At 42.2% G+C, this 20,000-nt stretch overlaps 1 protein-coding gene across 17 annotated transcripts in view; it reads left to right on the top strand.

Moving 5' to 3' along the window:
- slit2 (slit homolog 2 (Drosophila)) overlaps positions 1–20,000 on the top strand; it is an 88,993-nt gene that overhangs the window by 43,340 nt on the left and 25,653 nt on the right. For 9 of the 17 annotated variants that reach the window (XM_035999934.1, XM_035999929.1, XM_035999923.1 and 6 more), the window contains exons 5-16: positions 9,736–9,807; positions 10,858–10,929; positions 12,359–12,430; positions 12,677–12,840; positions 12,975–12,986; positions 13,313–13,451; positions 15,354–15,425; positions 15,582–15,653; positions 18,284–18,355; positions 18,600–18,743; positions 19,159–19,322; positions 19,647–19,670. In XM_035999934.1, the coding sequence (XP_035855827.1) occupies positions 9,736–9,807; positions 10,858–10,929; positions 12,359–12,430; positions 12,677–12,840; positions 12,975–12,986; positions 13,313–13,451; positions 15,354–15,425; positions 15,582–15,653; positions 18,284–18,355; positions 18,600–18,743; positions 19,159–19,322; positions 19,647–19,670 (1,079 nt within the window). The remainder of the gene's footprint in view (positions 1–9,735; positions 9,808–10,857; positions 10,930–12,358; positions 12,431–12,676; positions 12,841–12,974; positions 12,987–13,312; positions 13,452–15,353; positions 15,426–15,581; positions 15,654–18,283; positions 18,356–18,599; positions 18,744–19,158; positions 19,323–19,646; positions 19,671–20,000) is intronic. The other 8 variants (XM_031285710.2, XM_035999926.1, XM_035999922.1 and 5 more) reach the window with 3 other exon arrangements.

The raw sequence follows: 20,000 nt of genomic DNA, 5'->3' as shown, positions 1-20,000 counted from the left end.
TGGTCATCTTGAATGAGCTAGATGACAGATGAATACAAAGAATGAATGACTGATGGATGAAAAGAGTGATGCAATGATTAAGCGATCAGGAGAATAGTGCAGCAATTGATGGATGAAGCGAATTGTAAGGGAAAAAAATAGATGGAATAGCTAAGTCTGAAAATGACAAAGGATCGTTGGGCGCCAGATTGATACATTATCCTGTAGTGAGAGGGGTTTTTTGTAAGACGTTGGGGCTTTTAAATGGAAAGGAGGCAGACAAGAAGGGAGGTGGCTGCTTCAGCTTATTGGGTCATGGAGTTTGTGGCAGATCAGGTCAAAGACGTGGGTGAAAAACTTTCTGACCTGGCAAGGGATATGCAGACTGGGACACACACACACACACACACACACGCAGATGCAAATCCACAAACCCACACAAATAGACCCAGACACGCGGCCATGTGCTGTCACTTTCTATTTATCTTTTCTATTTATTATTGTATGGCAATGTAAGAGGCAAACAGGAAAAGGATATGATGTCACTGACCAAGAGTTTGTGGTAACCGAGTGGTCTGGCAACACGGCCAGCAGTGGTCATTTTAGCTGTGGTGTGTGTGTCTATGTCTACATCTTGTGTGTGTTTTGGACACTCTTCCAGGCAAAGACTGCAATAAATTTGGTCATAGTGCTGAGCTGGTTTTAAAATTCACACACACAGAGACAAACACACACACACACACACAGCCTATCTGTCATAGGCAGTGTGTAGGTGTTAGAGCTGGGGTTATTGACTCGTAGAGACGGAGACAGCAGCGAGCAACGAGTGAACACACTGCTATCGGAATACGATTAATACTGTCTGGCTGATGGATTAGACTCATTACACAGGGAGCAGGGCAAAGGAGGGTGGTGGAGGGTGGAGATGATGTGAGAGAGAGAGAGAGAGAGAGAGAGAGAGAATAAAGAGAGAGAGAGAAAGGGAGAGAAGAGAGGGAAAGGTTGCCAAAGAAAAAAGGGGGGAAAAGAAGAATTTCAGACCAGAGGTTTGAGTGAGAGAAATGTGAGGAAGGAAGTGAAATGTAAAAGGAATGGACTAGAAGGAATCAGTGCAGGGAAGAGAGAGATCTAAGATGTGAAATCCTTTGATTATATTTAGTCCCTATGTGCTTAAAATGCCAAAAGAGTTTGAGAAAGATAGAATCTTTAGAAATCAATCATACTTTCTTTTGTCTGAATCCTCTCTGCACTGAAATAAAGCCAAAAAGCTTCTAGAAAAACGACATTAAACTCCAAATTGACCAGCAGAGGGCGCTCAAAGAGCAAAATGCTAAATGAATTACATTTGATCGCAGATCTGCCAATTGTTTTCTCTTTTGGGCTTTACTGATTTATTTTCTGTTTACCAACTAATCATTGCAGCTCGACTATTGATCAGCTTTGAGATATCAAATTTGAGATGGAAAGCTAATTTAATCTATATTGGTTGATGTCATCACTATTACTTGATAGCTACGCACACTAGCATTAGCACAACAATAATTGCACACTACTTGGTCAATACTTGTTAGCGACTGTGTGAGTGAGGATTTATTCAACAATGACAAATAAAGGTCATGCAAACAACACTTTTGTATGAAGAAGAAAATATTTCTAAAGCCACAAAAAATATCAGGGAAACCCTTTTAGTCTTGTTGTCTTAATTGCTAGTTTAGACGATGTACTGTAAAAGTAAGGTTTAGATATGTAATCCAGGGCGTGTGGGTATCTCACCTGATAAAGCGGGCGCCCATATATAGAGGTTCACTCCTCGACGTAGCGGCCGTGGGTTCAACTCCAACCTGTGGCCCTTTGCTGCATGTCATTCCCCCTCTCTCTCTTTCTCCCCTTTCATGTCTTCAGCTGTCCTATAAATAAAGGCCTAAAATGCCCCCAAAAAAGAAAGATATGTAATACTACTCAGAGTCGTATTCTAGCAGTTTAAAACACTGCTAGCAGAGGGTGCTGGTCTTCTTCAAGCTTTTGTTCACCCAAATATGTGTAGACATGCTATACACAGTTACTCTCATTCCTTCTTGTGTTTTTATTCTCATGATGAAGGGGTATGCTCCATTATCACCAAACCACCTTAATGACCAATTTCATGCTGAGAAGGTCTGCATGTACCTGGAGACTGATAAGAAAGTGGGCTACCTAGTTCATGCAACTCATGTGTGTGAGCTACATGAGAATCAGTATTTTTCACACAGCCAGCTACAGTGTGTATGTGTGAAATAAAAATGTTTCCTACAATGTTTCATACAATTACCTGCTTCTCTTGCAAATGTAAATGCAGAAAGAAGAACAGTGTTTTCTAACATGTGAGTCAGTGCACAGTATGATAGGCCTTTCTATTGAGGCATCTTTAAATCTCAATATCAGCATCAGATGTTTAGAGGGAAATCATGTCACCATTACAAAGTGCTTCTCAGCAGTTACTGCAAGCCACTGTCCATTTCTCTACAGTGTGTGTGTGTGTGTGTGTGTGTGTGTGTGTGTGTGTGTGTGTGCGTGTGTGTGTGTGTGTGTGTGTGTGTGTGCGTGTGTGTGTGTGTGTGTGTGTGTGTGTGTGCGTGTGTGTGTGTGTGCAACAGATGTATTCCTCACTGGCTATAATTACACGTGTAAACATTTCTGATGATGTCATGGTCTCAGAGCGCTGACTAATCTGTTCCTGGGCTGGAAAGCGACGTAATCAGTCTGGTTTTACACATCCCTTTACACACATGCATGTACACACACACACACACACACACACACACACACACACACCATACATACCATACATGATCTTTATTTTTTCAGCTTTGTTATTTTACTAGTTAATCTTTCTAGATAGATGTGATAGAAATGTCTGTTGAGTATGCCGTTTCCTCAGCAACAAGACGCTGGTGTTACAAGTTTGGCTAGAGGCTCACAGCTGGCTTTGTTAAGAGCTCACTACAAAACGATTGGTAGCTGAATGGAAAGAGCAGGAGCTATTTATGTAGGAAATCAGTAGGCAGAATGTAACATTTCTACCAAGCAATCATCTTGGCTTTCCAGTCTGTTTTCAGAGTATAAAGGAAGAAATGTTGCAAAATAAAACCCAAGCAAAGCAGCAAGAAGAAAATAACGCAGCTGTTACCACAAGAGCTTTTGTAAACTGAGCACTCTGTAATGTTATAACATTTTGGAAGCAACACACACACACACACATACACACACACACACACACACACCTTCTCTGGCAAATCGCCATCCCGGTAGCCAGACAGGCACATTCACACGCACACATATGGGGACATCCTCTCTGCCAAGTCAAAATGTCCCCTAGGTGTCCACCCTGCTCCAGTAACCATAGCAACCCTCTTACCTGGCATTTAAAGTATGTGTGTGAGGCGTGATGAGGAATAAAGAAAACAGACAATGAGATGGGAAGAGAAGGGAGAGGGTGGATGATTGCAGATCTGTCATTCATGAGCAAATTCAATATTAGTTTAGAAGAGAGCGACTGAAGAGAGGCTGAAAGATGGTGTGTGTGTGTGTGTGTGTGTGTGTGTGTGTGTGTGTGTGTGGGAGGGTATGGGTGATTCTGCATAATAACTTGGTCTCTTGAAAGATAAATAATCATTTTCTATCATATTGTGCACACTCAGTCTAAAAAGTCTGCCACACAAGATTTCTAGGATGAAACCATCACACTCACATTCCTCCACATTCCCTGGTGCCAGTCCTGCCCCAGTGTGTTCAGTAATCCTCTGCATTGTCTTCAGCAAGCCTCCTCTCCTCCTTCTCCTTTCTCCCCCTCATCCCCTCTCTTTTCTTTGGGAGTCTTTCTCCTCCTAATTGCTCACAGAAGTGGGGTCTTTGGGGGTCCACTTCATGGTATTGCTCCCTGAATTAGCTGAAGGATACACACACACACACACACACACACACACACACAGTCTCATTTCAGTCTTTCTCCATGACCCTCCCATCCTAAACACCCCTCTACTAAAACTCTCTTGCGAAGTATCCGTCTTATCTTCTGCACTATTTTCTCACACTGTCTATCTCTCCTAGCCTGGGAAAACCCTGACGAACTTCCGGCAAATTTGAGATTTGCTCTGCAAGTCAGTCTGGCCAAGAGCCCATTCAAGCCCATTTCCAATTTTTCCTAATCGAGGCAACAATCACAACCGTTGAGGCGGGCTTTACACGATGACGATAGCGCAGCGACAGCAAGCAGCTTTTTGTTTGCATTCAACATGACGGCCACCGAAACGCAGCAACCCGTTAATGCCGCTGTCGCTGCTATGTCACCCGGATCGTTGGTCTGATTGGTTGAAGGATTATCCAATTGCGCCCAGAGGCATTTGAGCGGCGTCCGTTGGTGACGCCCCTTTGGAAATGAGCTGTGAATGAACCTTTCCCAGACCCACTCTCAGTTACAACTGAGAGTGGGTCTGGTGTCAACCAGGCTACATCTCTCCCTTACTTTCTTTTCCTTTTTTCCATTTTGACTCTTTCCAGCTCCTTCTTTGCCCATTCACACATTCTTATACTTAATAGGATTAAGGTCTCCGAAAGGGATTTGAACAAGATGATTAGTTTACTGTTCTGCCAACTCTGGCCTATACCCTGCCACACACACACACATACACACACACACACTCTGGTATATAGATCCACGAACTCCCAGTTTGCTGGACCTGGGAAGAATCTCGTGGCAGTAGGACACGTACAAAAGAGGTTCAGAAACTGTATAACTGTGTGTGTGTGTGTGTGTGTGTGTGTGTGTGTGTGTGTGTCTAGTGTGAGAGAGAAAGAGCAGGGAGGAGGGGAAGGATGAGGGGTGCATGTGTGAGAATTGAGTGCTGCTCTTTCATGCCCAGGTCTTCTTAGCCACGCAGGGCGTCAAAAGCCCCTCTCATTCTGAAAAGACTCTTTAGAAAAGCAGCACTAAGCTCTTAACACTGGAGACCTGACTCTATCACGCACACACACATGCACACGCACACACACAAACACACATCCTGGGCCACCAAAGGTGAGAATAACAGACAGAGGAAGGTCAGTAGATTTAGAAAAAGACCACGTCCACACGATTCGGACTCAATCTGATCGGCTCAAACGATGAATGTTCATACCTTAGTTTGGTAGGACATTTTCTCTCTCCATAGTGAAACACCAAAGCAATATGAAAACTGCTAAATCTCTTCCTCTTCCTCCTCTTTTGGTCGGCAAACAACCAAATTGTGAATCACAGCCAGCATCTGCTAGAGTCACAGCCCCATTTCTCAGTCTCAGCTGGTTACATTTTTTTTAAGTTGTTTCCATTTACATTATTCTTTTTCTGTTTCTGTTATCAGACAGCTAAACAATAATTTAAAAAAGTTATTCGATCATAAATGCTACCTGTTTACCAAGGCAAGTTGTCAATCAAATCACAGTTTTTGATTGTGAACTTGACAATTTAAACATAAATACAATTCAATGCCAACACCTGTATTGTGTGATCAGCTGTACTGACATTTAAAACAAGTGATCACAGAGTGGGTTACAGGTGTCAGTCATCTTCTTACGTACTTTACTGCCACACCATTGTCTTAGCAGGCTTACATCATTGTTTCTCAAAAGCTCTGCTTTCCCCGTCCACAAAAACGTGACGCTGGTGTTTTCAGATTTATTCAGCCTTCTGTGGTCAAAAAGAGAGAGAGAGAGAGAGAGAGAGAGAGAGAGAGAGAGAGAGAGAGAGAGTGTGTGTGGGTGGGTGGTTGTTTGGTAAGGATGTGTGTGGGTGGGTGGGTGGGGGGATGTGTGTGTGTGTGTGTTTCAGAAGGTTCTTAACTTAGCAGCATGATATAGTTCCTTTGTGGATTTAATACCTCCGGCCCGTACAAACAAAAGCACATGCACACACATTCACACACACTGGGCTCAGCAGGAGCCTCTTTTAATGAAGGTAACCTCCCGGTTAAGGCACAAGGGCAAAGGTGAGGGGTTAAACTTTGGGGAAGTCCAGAAACAAGACCAATTTCAGAGAAAAGGAAGAGAGAGAGAAAAGAGTATGACATGGGAGAGGTCGGTGGAGAGAAAGCTAGAGAAGGATATTGGGAGAAAGAGAGGGAAAGTGGTGGGTGGGACATCTACCAAACCATTTAACTAAAGATTAAATTGAATCAGGTGCCTTGGCTCAAAACTGAGGAAAAAAATCCACTCCTAAGTCTCTAAGAAGTCAATTTCCTCGTAGGGGGAAAACTTACTATTCACCCTTTCTCTCTCTCTCTCTCTCTCTCTCTCTCTCTCTCTCTCTCTCTCTCTGGTGGTCTGAGTGATGAATAGGGTTGAGAGTGGCCTCCTGCACTTCCCCACGCTAGCCCAAACTGCCAATCATATATGCATGCATGTACTATGTGTGTACGTGTGTGCTGTCTCTCTCTTATCGTAGCTCACAGTGACAGGTGGACGTAAAAAATCAATGTCCAATCATCTCAGTGCATCAGAAGATAAATGTACTGTCACACGCATGCAAACTTTCATACTGTACACCAGTGGTTCTCAAACTTTTTGACATCAAGAACCCCCAAACTGACACAAATTAGACCACGGACCCCCATTTGATTAGATTTTGTCCCAGTGTACCCACCTGATAGGATTTTTGCTTTTAGATATTTTATTACAGAAGGTCTTTGAAAATGACCAAAATAGTCATACATTCTGTCATTGTGTTACTTATGGATGGAATTATAGTGAAAATAAATTATTCCACTTTTTGCTACGGACCCCCTGGAACCCCCTGAAGGACCCCAGGGGGTCCCCGGACCCCACTTTGAGAACCATTGCTGTACACCACCGCTAGTGTACCAACCCCTACCTTCATATGGTGTTTACTATACATTACAAAAATTGTGAAAGTGTGTTGTACGTTTCCAAGTGAACATGTTATATATGTGTGTAAACACACTTTGGCTAACATCAGTTAACTGTGTGCTGTCATTTACACTGAGGTCTGTGTGCGGCCTAAAACATAGACATACAAACTGTCAAGCTGTCATCTCCTCATATGACACATTAACAAGTTTTTACGCATTTCTACATCCGATAGGCAGATTAAGTGGATGCGTAATGCAGGTTGCATACTCTGCTGTGTGTGCATGTGTGTCAATGTGTGTTTGCGTAGGATTAAGGAGTACTTTAGAGTGTTTATTTGGTTTTAGAGTTGCAGCGGTTAAAGGAGCATGGCTGTTTTGCAAACCCCCCCTGGTCCTGTAAAAACAGTATCAGGATACACTCCATTTGATTCAGACCAGCCGCTCTGTGTGTGTGTGTGTGTGTGTGTGTGTGTGTGTGTGTGTGTGTGTGTGTGTGTGTGTGTGTGTGTGTGTGTGTGAGCGTGCGCACGTGTGCATGCATGAGGAGAAGCACATACAGTTTTGTGCCTCTTTTTCATTTACCTTTGTTTATAAAGTCTTATTCCAGGATCATGTTGATTGATCCCGGCATCAGAGAGCATTGAAACATGATGTGAACTTGCCGTGTGTGTGTATGTGCAGGTGCATATGTATGCGTTAATGTGCACATGTAAAGTCCACCTGAAATTAAATTAGTTAGGACTGCTTTATCTGTTTATCTGTGTTTTAAGCTCCCAACGTCTCCTTTCAGGCAGCACTGCCTGGAAGGCACTAGGGTTAGGCAATGGTTATGGTTAGGGTTAGGGTTAAGGTTAGGGTTAGGTGCCTTGAAGTCAACGGTCGCAGCGTTGCCTGGAAGGAGACGTTGGGGGCTTAAAACACCATCGAGCGCTTTTATTATGAGTAAATTACATTTTACATTTGTTGGTCATTCTGTGCAACAATTATTTTGCCCCTCATGGTTTCTTCAGAGCTGAAGTTAATGTTTTCAGCTTGTTTTGTCCAACTGAACAGTCCAAAAAAAGAAATGTTTTGCATGATTTAAAACTTAAAAGAAGTAAAGCAGCAAATCCTCACATATACATTTTAAATTCACTGACTGATCGCAGAGCTACATGGATGCAAAAGAGTCATATTTGTGAACGTCTTGCAATGTGGCTTGCTATGAGAAACAAACTTTCAAAAGGAAAAGTACACTCTCTCTCTCCGCAGGCTTCATAGCCAGTTTCTAGTCAGCTGTAGCAGTTTGAACATCTTAAACATTTTCCTGCAGATTTCATGATCAATGGGTGTAGATGCATAACAATCGTCCTTTTTTCATCAATGCAAACATCTGTCCCTTTGCTAATGAGCTACAGTTACCAGAGAAAGTTTGTTTACATTGCCCCTTGCTGTCTCAGCTATCAATCAAAAACATACATCAGTCCTTCGTCCAACAGGAGGCTGAAGAGGTGTTGACTTTTACCTCTGATTGCAATAAATTGACTAGTTTTGTCAAAGAACAAAAATAAAACCACTCAACGTTCTCCATCTTTCAAACACCCTCTCTGTCATTTTTATTTATTTTTGGCAACAAAAAAACTAATAATATTTCTGATGTAGATATAGAAGCAGCAGGTGATGGATGATACCTGTAGTACTGATTATACGATCACACAAAAAATGTGAGGAATGTGGCTGGGCATTAGCTGTTAGCTGATTAGCATGGTGGAGGTCACGCTGCCACAGTCGGGGTCAAGAGCTGGAGGGTCAGTGGTGAAAGGTCAAATAGTCTGTCTGGAACGTGGGTCTGTACTGGCGATGAACGACACACGCACACACGCAGTCAAGCAGTCTGGGAAACCATTAAGATGTCTAAGTGTCCTGTTTCCATGTTGAGATGTTTCTCTGATGATGAGATTAAATATTTTTGATGCTTTAGGTGCTGCATTTCACATCTGCATCCTTTGAAACAGCTTAATTCATTCTAATCCCTCTTCTTTACATTGCTTTATTAATATTTGCATGTGTATGCGAGCGCCTCATTTCCTTCAATAAATCAAGTTGCTATACCAACCAGTGATAGTATGATAGTTGGCTGCAGGCAGTGGATTTAGTTTATGTGACACACCTGTTCATGTGTTTGTGTTTGAGTGTATTTATGTGCTCGTGTGAGTGAAGAGGAACATGTATTAGCACATATGTCTGTGTCTCTGTGTGTGTGTGTGTGTGTGTGTGTGTGTGTGTGTGTGTGTGTGTGTGTGTGTGTGTGTGTGTGTGTGTGTGCACAATGCAGTAAATTTAGTGTGTTTATCTTTGTGTTTTTGCTGTTTTCCAAGCTGCAGCTTAGTTTAAGTGGCTGGAAATTAAATCTCTGTAAACCCCAGTGTACAGACACACACATCCATCACTCACTCTTTAAAAGCAGAGGAAGGAGGCGGGGGAGGCAGCGAGGGAGAGATGAGTGGAGGAAGAGGAAGCTTTGTGGGAAGCGGAGGTCACTAGTGCCCCCTACAGATTCTTTAAGCCTCTTAAACCTGAGTTGGATGGATGTTCAAAGCAGACAATTGAATTGCGTCTGGCTCCAGATACGTGGATACGTGGTATCAGAGGGAGAGTTGTCTGTGTCACTGAGAGATGAATAGAGACAGTTGATTATATTTGGCGAAGCAGTGCTAGGTGTGCTAGGAACTACATTTTGCAGATGATATGTCTGGCTCTGAAGTTCCCCCCACTGCATTTTGGTGATTACATCAAGTACTTGTGCTGCAAAGCAGGATTCTCTGTGACAGCTTGGTTTAACTCTCTGCCACCTTATTTTTTCTTTCTCTCTTCTGTACACCTTTCTCTTTCTGTCCAGTGATATCAGCGAGAATCAGATTCAGGGGGTTCCAAGAAAAGCCTTCAGGGGAGCTGTGGAAATCAAGAACCTGTAAGTTGCACTTTGGCAATACTTTTTGTGTGTGTGTGTGTGTGTGTGTGTGTGTGTGTGTGTGTCTGTCTGTCTGTCTGTCTGTCTGTCTGTCTGTGTGTGGGTGGGTGGGTGTGTGTGCGTGCGTGCACATCTGTCGCTTGCTTTTCAACATGTTTGCAAATGTGCACAGCTCCCATGTGCCTGTGCATCAATATTTCATTGTGTTAAATGTCATGTGCCTCCTGCTTGCTGTATTGACTGGCACCGCTGCTCATTAGCAGTTGTGTGTGTGTGCTATGGTCACGTCACTGGCATTTCTGTTTTCTCTTTGTTTTGCCTCAGTCATAGTTATGATCATTGAAGATAATTGTTGGTCATTTCACAGGTAAAGTAATTACCCAGCAGTAATTGTAGAATATGGATTTTCCAACTATTTGGCTGCATCCTGGGTTTTTTTCCACATCAGAGAATTCTTTTTGAAATGCCTTGCAATTATTGTGAAAGGGCAGGGCAGTGTGTGTGTGTGTGTGTGTGTGTGTGTGTGTGTGTGTGTGTGTGTGTGTGTGTGTGTGTGTGTGTGTGTGTGTGTGTGTGTGTGTGTGTGTGTGCGTGCGTGTGCATTAGCATGCGGATGACAGCACATGATTTACTGTCCTTATGTCTTAATTAAATTGTTTCAGTAAAGTGATTCTGAGAAAGAGGGAGAGAGAGAGAGAGAAAGGGGAAGGAGGTAAAGAGCAGCGCATACAAATTAGACGTCAGATAGAAGAGAGCATGAAAGGGGAATGGATACAGAGATGAATATGTTGAGAAATACATCTACAAAGAACAATGAGCTCAGGAGACAGAACCAAAGCAAAAGAGAAAGCGAGTGTGAGGGTGACAGAGAGAGATTGTTGATGAGTTGGCTGTCTGGCCTGAAATTCACCTGAAGATATATTGTAAGACACCTGTGTGTGTGTGTGTGTGTGTGTGTGTGTGTGTGTGTGTGTGTGTGTGTGTGTGTGTGTGTGTGTGTGTGTGTGTGTGTGTGTGTGTGTGTGTGTGTGTGTGTGTGTGTGTGTGCAGCCAGTTGGACTACAACCACATCAACTGTATTGAAGATGGAGCTTTTCGAGCGTTACGTGACCTGGAAGTGCTGTGAGTACCTGTATTCAGTTGCACCACTAACAACAGCATAATAAATGATGAACAGTAACAGCAGTGGGATACTAAACAGCTAATATCCTCATTGACCTTTGAAAGACTGCATTGCCTGTACAGCTCCTCAAAAAAGGGCAGTTTCATATATATTCAGGAATGACAGTATTGCTATCATTTTCTTATTATTTAATAATTACCATCATTAGTGCCACTGTACAGAACCCTTGTCTGTCCTAAAGACAGCCTGACTAAGAAGCTTGTTGATTTTCCTAATGATGGATATTAATTTTCATTGTATTACGAGACAAAGGCATATTGCTTTGATTTCAAAGTCAAAATTACGAATAATTTGCTCTGTATATGCACAAGGAGTAGTTTGAGTATTGAACTGTTTTATGAGCCTAGTCACGTTCACTGACACTTTCAGCAGCGGCGAAACAAGCTACAATGTAAGTTAATAAGGCAATTGCCCAGCTTGTATTTACCTTCACAAAAGTGCTCGTTTTGCCACTGACAGGCTCAGGTTAATATTCTAAGTGTCTGACAACATTATGGAAAGGATCCCTTCAGAGATAGACCTTAAAAACCTCTTTGAGACCTTTCTTTTCAACCAGAAACAGCTCTGAAGTCACTAGCGCTAAACCCACCAGACAAAAAAGCAATACTTTTGGCGCGTATAGAGCCAACATATTTTCACATGTAAATCGGTAAACTGTGTTTATTTCAACCAAAACTAGACTTGTGATGGTTGGAAAAGTGGAAACACGACCCAATAGTTTTATTTTGTTTCTGTCGACTTTGAATGAAGTGTATTTTACCATGCCAAAATTACTTTTTATTTACATGGAGTCTGGTGGGTTTAGCGAACGCAATTTCACGGATGTTTTTATGTTTAAAAAAAGGATCTTACTCTTTAACAGAAAGGTCGACCTCCTTAGAAATCCTTTCCATAATGTTGTCAGACACTTAGACTATTAACCTGAGCCTGTCAGTGGCAAAACGAGCACTTTTGTGAAGGTAAATACAAGCTGGACAATTGAACTATTAACTTACTTTGTAGCTTGTTTCCCCGCTGCCTTAATACTGGACCAATTTCAAAGATTGTTGTTCCCATCAGTCACTTTGACACAAAAACCTAGGAAAATAGGGTCCAGGTTGAAAAAAACAGTAGTTACCCTTTAAGTCAGACAAATCTTGTAGTCATCAAGACTGTGTTGTCAATGTTGACAATGTTGTTGTCAGGATGTTTAGAGTTAAAAAAAAAAGTAAAAAATACAATAATTACACACTCAGCAGAATCCAACTTGCATACCTGCTTTGCTGACTAAACCACGTATCTGTGTCTGTGTACAACAACCCTGTCACTACAAAAGAGTCCAATGAATCTATATGGCATTGTGTGTTTTCTGCTCTTTTCTCTCCTCAGCACCCTCAACAACAACAACATCAGCCGACTGTCTGTAGCCAGTTTCAACCACATGCCGAAGCTCAGGACCTTGTAAGTGGCACAGCCGAGTATTTGGTACACATTACCACCCAAGAGGAAGAGTTCCTCTCACCCGTGCCTGCTTGTACAATTGATTGATTGATCTGTACTTGCACCTCTTCCCCCCTACCTCCAACCACCCTGCTTCTGTCTCCCCCTCCATTCCTCATATCTATTATTTCTTCGCTCCCTCCCCCCACCTGTTCTCGCCACTCTCCATCCCCTCTTCTCCTCCCTCCCACCTCCTCTCTTCCCCAGTCGCCTGCACTCCAACAACCTGCAGTGTGACTGCCACGTGGCCTGGCTGTCAGAGTGGCTGCGACAGCGCCCCCGTCTGGGTCTTTACACACAATGCATGGCTCCGCCGCACTTGAGGGGGCACAACGTGGCTGAGGTGCAGAAGAAGGAGTTTGCCTGCACAGGTAAGTTAAGTTGACTAATTGCTTTGTTGACTATTTTGTGACGTACATCCACTTGCTGTTTTACAATAGCAAACCCATCTTCTGCTTTGTGTTTTTTTGCTTTTTCTTACTGTCTGTTGCTTATGCTTTTCAAGATGAGGACGAAGGCAAGTATTCATCTTTCATTGCATGTCTTGGCTTTAACCCTATGCACTGTACAGTTCTTACTGAAATATGCACTGATCTGATTCTATGTACAGCACTTTTATATTAAAAAGCACAAGACTAAAATTAATACTGAAGATAGACAAGGTCACTATCACATTTAGGTACAGTACCTCTCTCTCACCTGCACACTTTGTTGCCCTTCTGCTGGTTCACACTTTGATTTTCTTTACTGAATTATGTGTGCTTTAACAAGCTTCACTTTTTGGGATTAACACCTAGCATAACCATTATCCGTGGATAATATTGGCCTTTTGTCTCTACGTAGGTCACCAGTCGTCATCATCTTCCTCCTGCAGTGTGTTACAGTGCCCAGAGTCCTGCACCTGCAGTAACAACATCGTGGACTGCAGAGGAAAGGGACTGACTGAAATACCCACCAACCTGCCTGAAACCATCACTGAGATGTAAGGCACACATGTAAACACACACCTGCTTCACTCTACATGCATACACACGCGCTCTTGCACACAAACTCCTGCATTCCGCTCTCGGTGCAGTGATATTTCTCTTGCTCTTTCACCATGCTTCTCTCTGTTTTCCTTTTTTGCCTCTTACCGCCTTTCTGTTTCACTACTTCTCTTTCTCTCTGTGGAGTCAAATAAAACCACATATCTGTGAAATAGGAAAACCTGGTCATGCAGCACTTCCCTGCTTAAGAAAATAATGAAGAGATGAGGGAGGAAGAATAAAAAGATCAATGTGAAGGACAAGACTAATGATATCTCTATCTAAAGGGGGGGGCATCAAGAAAATATAGCCAGCAGATTTAAAGTGACAAAGTACCATGCAGAGCTGTAGACTTGAAACTTGAACTTGACTTAAGTCACAAAAATGAGGACTCTAGACGTGACTTGGATGAGACTGCTCTGAGACTTGACTTACATGAGATTTGACTCCAAAGACTTGGCTTCAAATCTTAAGTTCTGGTAAAATCCTGGAAAAAGTGAAATACCAGCTTTAGGCAGGCTTTGCATAAGCATACACATGTAATTACTAGGTCCAACTATTATGTGTCATTCTAGTGGTAAGTATTCAGAGATCTTGTTTTTAGAGACTTAATTTGGACTTGTCTTGATTGACTTTAAGACTTGACCCAAGGCCTGCTTTGACAAAACTTTAAGACTTTATTTGCATCTGTCTGATTTGAAACCTGCTTTAAATGGACTGAGCTGCCATGTAAGGCGCTGGGCTGACCATCCAAAACAATTTCCTCAAAGACACTCAACATGTGGACAGATGGAGCCGGGGTTTAAACCACCAACCCTGCAACTAGTTGACAACCCGTTGACTTGATTCTGACTTGTTTCGATTGATTTGAGACATACTTTGACTAGACTTGAGATTTGACTTAGACTTGTTTTGATTGCTTTTAGACTTGACTTGAACTTATCTCAGTTGACTTGAGACTTGACTTGAGACCTGCTAGGATAATACTTTAGGACTTGACTTGGATTTGTCTCAATTGATTTGAGAATTGACTTGAGACATGCTTTGACTGCTTTTAACCTAACTTCAGCCCTGCTTTGCCAAAACTTGGGATTTGACTTGTACTTGTCTCGATTGATTTGAGACTTGACTTGGGACCTGCTGGGATAATACTTTAAGACTTGACTTGAGACTTGACCTGAACTTTTCTCCGTTAATTGGAGACGGTCTCAAGTCAATCATTCACACTTGAATTGCACTCATATCTATTAATTTTAGACTTGAATTGGACTAGTGTCAATTACCTTGAGACTTGACTTGGACTTGCCCCATTGACATAAAAACGGAATACATTACAATACAATGCAATCCTCCTGTGTGATCAGTCAAACATCATTGACAAATGAACAAACTCATTTTAGGGGAAATGTTTCACAATCGAATGGTTGGTTTGCAAATCATGTTCCACCGGCTTTCTTGTCACGGTGACTGAACATGTGAAATGTTTAGAGAATGTTTGTTTGGGTCTGTTTTCTCTTGTGTTTGCTCTCTCCCCCTCTCTTTCTCTCTCTTGGCCTCACTTGATGTGTTTGGGCCTGACTGATGCAGAGTTAGAATGGCACTTAATGGAACACTGCCCAGATAGTTAAGGGTGTGTGTGTTTTTGTGTGCATCTGACTGTACACATGTTTAAGGAGGGCAAAAGATCAGAGAAATGTAACAGACTTTGGCAACAGTCATCAAAGCGCCTTATCTGGAAATGTTCCCCTTAGCCAGAGCCCCAGGGAATAAGCAGCAGTCAACGATACAGCAGAGATAGCTCTGTGATAGGCAAATGTAAATGTCCCCCCTGAATGGTCTGTGTATATGTTTGGTTCCAGACGACTGGAGCAGAACGCCATCAAGGTGATCCCAGCTGGAGCCTTTTCTCCTTATAAGAAGCTGCGCAGGATGTGAGTAGATGAAGAGATACCTGAATTGTGCACCCTGTCAACCATCCACAAAAAACTTCTGTTTCTGTCCTCTGTGTTTCACTTTTTATGTCTCTCTCTCCCTCACTGACTCTCTATCTCTTGTTTTTTGTTTGTCTTTCGCTCTGTTCTTCACAGAGACTTGAGTAACAACCAGATATCAGAGTTAGCCTCGGACGCCTTCCAAGGCCTGCGCTCTCTCAACTCTCTGTGAGTACTGTGTGATATGTTTGTATATAAGATGCAGTTTACACAAAACACCACATTATGGCCCTTTTAATTTCATGAGGAATATCTAACTATATCTTTACCTTAAAAGTTGTTTTCTATCATATCTTGTTTTTTTGTTTTTGTAGTTTTAGCAATCACTTCTATCTGTTATGTTGACGCTGTACTCACCAAGTTAATTTCTGAGATCTGGGAACAAAATAACATCTTAACAATAAAGCGAGCTAGAAGCACAAGAAAGGTCAGACAATCAGACATTGCCAAAGCCAAATCATCTAAACCACTTTATTTGGAGGAAAAAACTAAACCCAACAAAAACTAAAACTAAAAACTAAAACTAACCCAACAAGTATGCTGGATGTGGGGTTACAGGTAGGTTATGTTAGAAAAAGCCACATTCAGGACTCTAGCTGGTATAACTCCAATCTTGGATGCTAAAGCCATTATATCAGAGTTTAGGCTAATGTTAACATTAGTGGCTCTGTTCTGTTTTTATTGAATTTGGAGAGATTAACCCAAAATCATCCTCAAATCCTTTTAACATTTAAAAAAGAAAGCAACAGTTACCAAGGGGCCCTTAGCAAAGGGTCACTTTTAATAATAATTTCACCTTCCTTTCTGTTTCAGTAGTCTGACTAATGAAACAGAACCTGGGGTTTGGTTTTTTATCATCTGAATGCAAATGCTTCTTGCCCTGTTGTACTTCTTATGTTATTGTTATGGCTAAAAATAATGACCAAATCTAACAGCCAAAATGCCAAAATTAAGAAAACTAGAATTATCTTTAATTGTGGCCTCACATTTGCAGTATAATAGAGACATTTTAGATGCACTGAATAACCGTGGTGCTGTTGGCCTCCTCTTGGCTCCTCCTGAATCTCAGGTCGGACCATCTGCTTTGCGTGTGAAGCTTTGGGAAGGAAGATGGAGAGAGGAGCAGGAGAGGGAGTGAGAGATGTAGAGTTATTTCATGAAGAAGTTATATTAAGGTCTTGTCTCTCCAAAGTCAATAATTCATAAATGCTGAATTGCTGAATGGAGGCTTCTGCCACCTCATTACACATTCACCACAAAGAGAAGGGGACACACATTCATGCTGACACACCACATACAGTATGGTTTTCACATTAAACTGCAGTGTGTGGTCATTGTGTGTCAGGGTTTAGTTAGAGAGGATGTAAATGAGCCATCGATTTAGTTTAGGATTTAGTCAGTGCATGTGTGCGTCTGTATGTCTTAACTGTGTGTGTGTGTGTGTGTGTGTGTGTGTGTGTGTGTGTGTGTGTGTGTGTGTGTGTGTGTGTGTGTGTGTGTGTGTGTGTGTGTGTGTGCGCAAAACAGTACGTGCTAATGTGTGTGTGAGACATAAATGAAGCATCCACTCCCCACATTGTGTGTTTCCCAACCTCAGGTCTCTCAGGGACAGCCACTCAGCACAATGAAATAAAAGCCAATGTAAAACACATGTCTTTAAACTGCCTACATACACAGCTTAACTCAGCATAGAGCGTAAAGATGACTGATAGCTCTCTGTGTGTTTTTGTGTGTGTGTGTGTGTGTGTGTGTGTGTGTGTGTGTGTGTGTGTGTGTGTGTGTGTGTGTGTGTGTGTGTGTGTGTGTGTGTGCGTGCGTGCGTGTGTGTGTGCGTGTGTGTGTGTGTGTGTGTGTGTGTGTGTGTGTGTGTGAGAGAGAGGTATTTGTTGGGTTAGGCAGTGGCAGTCTCAGCCTTGACCTGTTTGTGTATGTAATCTGATGCATTTATAAAATACTTTCCTCTGATAACAGCGTGCATTACTCACTCTGGAGCCAGATTTATGGAGGAGTTTTTTTATTGGGACATTAGATGGAAAGTGTTCATAACTAGTTTTGTTTGATTCGTGGTGTTTCATACAGCCAGGTGTTGGCACAAAGACACAGTGTTTACGGTTAGCAACCTAGATTTAAGGTCTTAATATTTTTCTCTGGTTGTTTCTGCATTCTCTTCAATAAAAAGCCACTCCTTTAGTTTTATGCTGCATTCACGTAATGTCGGCAGATTTGGAAAAACTAAAACCTGGGTTAAAGCCTTATTTCCAAGATGGTTACACCCATAATTATTAGGCTTGTAGTCACATTACATACAGTACTGTAAATATGTGTTACAGATCTGGAACATACACATATTAATTGGAACCAGAACAATCTTTTTTTTAGTGTTAATTTGGATTTTAATCAGATGCGATTTGCCACAGATTTGGACACTTCTGTAGTTCTCTTATAGGAGATATTGTAACTGTCAGGCATTCCTCAAACCTGACACTCAGAATTACAGCAGGTTTTCCCACAGGCTGCTTGCAATTAAGGTCTGTTACAATTTGACATGGACGCAGCATGCACTGGCACTCTGTCAAAGATTAATTAGAGCTGCATCTTTCACTAATAAAATATTAATTTCATGTTTGATAAAGGTACTAAAATGTTCCCATCAGAAACAGATGCTAGTGGAACAGAAGGTAGTGGGGATGGGTTTGGCTCTCTTTACAGTATATGTTGAGTGTTAATATTAATAGTATCAATGGATAATATGTGTGGTCTTATTCATAACTTATTTATGCAGTGTTTGTGCTCTGCAGGGTGCTATATGGGAACAAGATCACTGAGATTTCTAAAGCACTGTTTGAGGGACTGTTTTCTCTGCAGCTATTGTGAGTAGACACACACACACACACACACACACACACACACATCCAAAGTTGGAGTTGCAGCAAAGAGCTCACATCCGCATCTCATTGGTATCTCATACTGCTGAAAAGTGCTTACCTAAAATATTGTCATCAGAGAATGATAACAGAATAAACCTTCATGCCCAACCCCTCTCTCTCTCTTTCGCTCTCTCTCTCTCTCTCTCTCTCTCCCCCCCTCCTTCCTCATGTTGCTTCTTTCTTTAAGGTTACTGAATGCTAATAAGATAGCGTGTCTGCGTGTGGACGCATTTCAGGACCTCCACAACCTCAATCTGCTTTCACTATATGACAACAAGCTCCAGACCATCGCCAAGGGGACCTTCTCGTCGCTAAGAGCCATACAAACGCTGTGCGTTCACACACACACACACACACACACACACACACACACACACACACACACATACATGCACACATAGCTCATTGTACACAAAGACCACTACACATTGTAGTGGTGAATAAGAAGTTGTAAAATGTTTAGCAGTAGTGTCAATCATCATAACTGAACAACTCCGGATGTAAACAAAAATCAATCATATTTTCAGAATAGCCCACCATAAAAAAACTTCAGTCTAAAGAAAAGCACTTAATTATTGTTAGAAAAACAATATTGTTTATTTTGTTTATGCATCTTGAATTTTTGGGACCATGCGTTTTCTCGCACACACAAGAAACAGAACATGTGCACAATGTTATATTGTTCTGACAGCTTACTTGTGTGTTTTTGTGTGCTCCATGTGTCCGTGTCTGTGTGGCTGTATCAGTCACTTAGCCCAAAACCCATTTATCTGTGACTGCCATCTGAAGTGGCTGGCAGATTACCTGCAGGACAATCCCATTGAGACAAGCGGTGCCCGCTGCACAAGCCCCCGGCGCCTCGCCAACAAACGAATCGGACAAATCAAGAGCAAGAAGTTCCGCTGCTCAGGTATAAACACACGTGGCATTGTAAACTAATTGATTTTTGATTATTTCTGATCATTCACACACATTCAGACACATTCTATGCTAATTGGTTCACTGTATACTGGCCTGCGTTCTCATTCTGTGTCTTCCTGCTGGGATTTTCCCTCAGCCTCTCTTTACCTCAACTCCCTGTTTTAAGCATTTTATGGCATCTCTCATTGACCACACACACACACACACACACACACACACACACACACACACACACACACACAGCCAGTAAGTGCTTTATTTTAGACTTGCCTTTTGTTGTTTTTTACTTTTACTCTCTCTGTCTCTCCATTAGCAAGAGAACAGTATTTCATCCCAGGTATTGTACATTGAGCATGTGTGTGTAAGACACTGTTTGGTCCATCACAGCAGATGCTGCACACTCACAAACTCTCAACACTTTGGAGTGACGTGCTTTGACTGACACTTTTTCCGTGAGCATCTGTGTCTGTTTCGCCCACTGCAGAACATCAAAAGGTCACGCAGTTACCATGCTGAGAGGGGTGCTGGGAAATATGTAAATCAGACATGCATATGAGATCAGTAGCAAGGCTAAAGGCGGTCATTACCACAGCAGCACACAGAGGAGGCATGGTGTGTGTGTGTGTGTGTGTGTGTGTGTGTGTGTGTGTGTGTGTGTGTGTGTGTG

The sequence above is a fragment of the Sander lucioperca genome, chromosome 4, assembly GCF_008315115.2.
Source record: "Sander lucioperca isolate FBNREF2018 chromosome 4, SLUC_FBN_1.2, whole genome shotgun sequence".
Classification (NCBI taxonomy): Eukaryota; Metazoa; Chordata; class Actinopteri; order Perciformes; family Percidae; genus Sander; species Sander lucioperca.
Note: the sequence above shows the minus strand (reverse complement) of the source record. Positions and strands in the feature narration are given on the sequence as shown.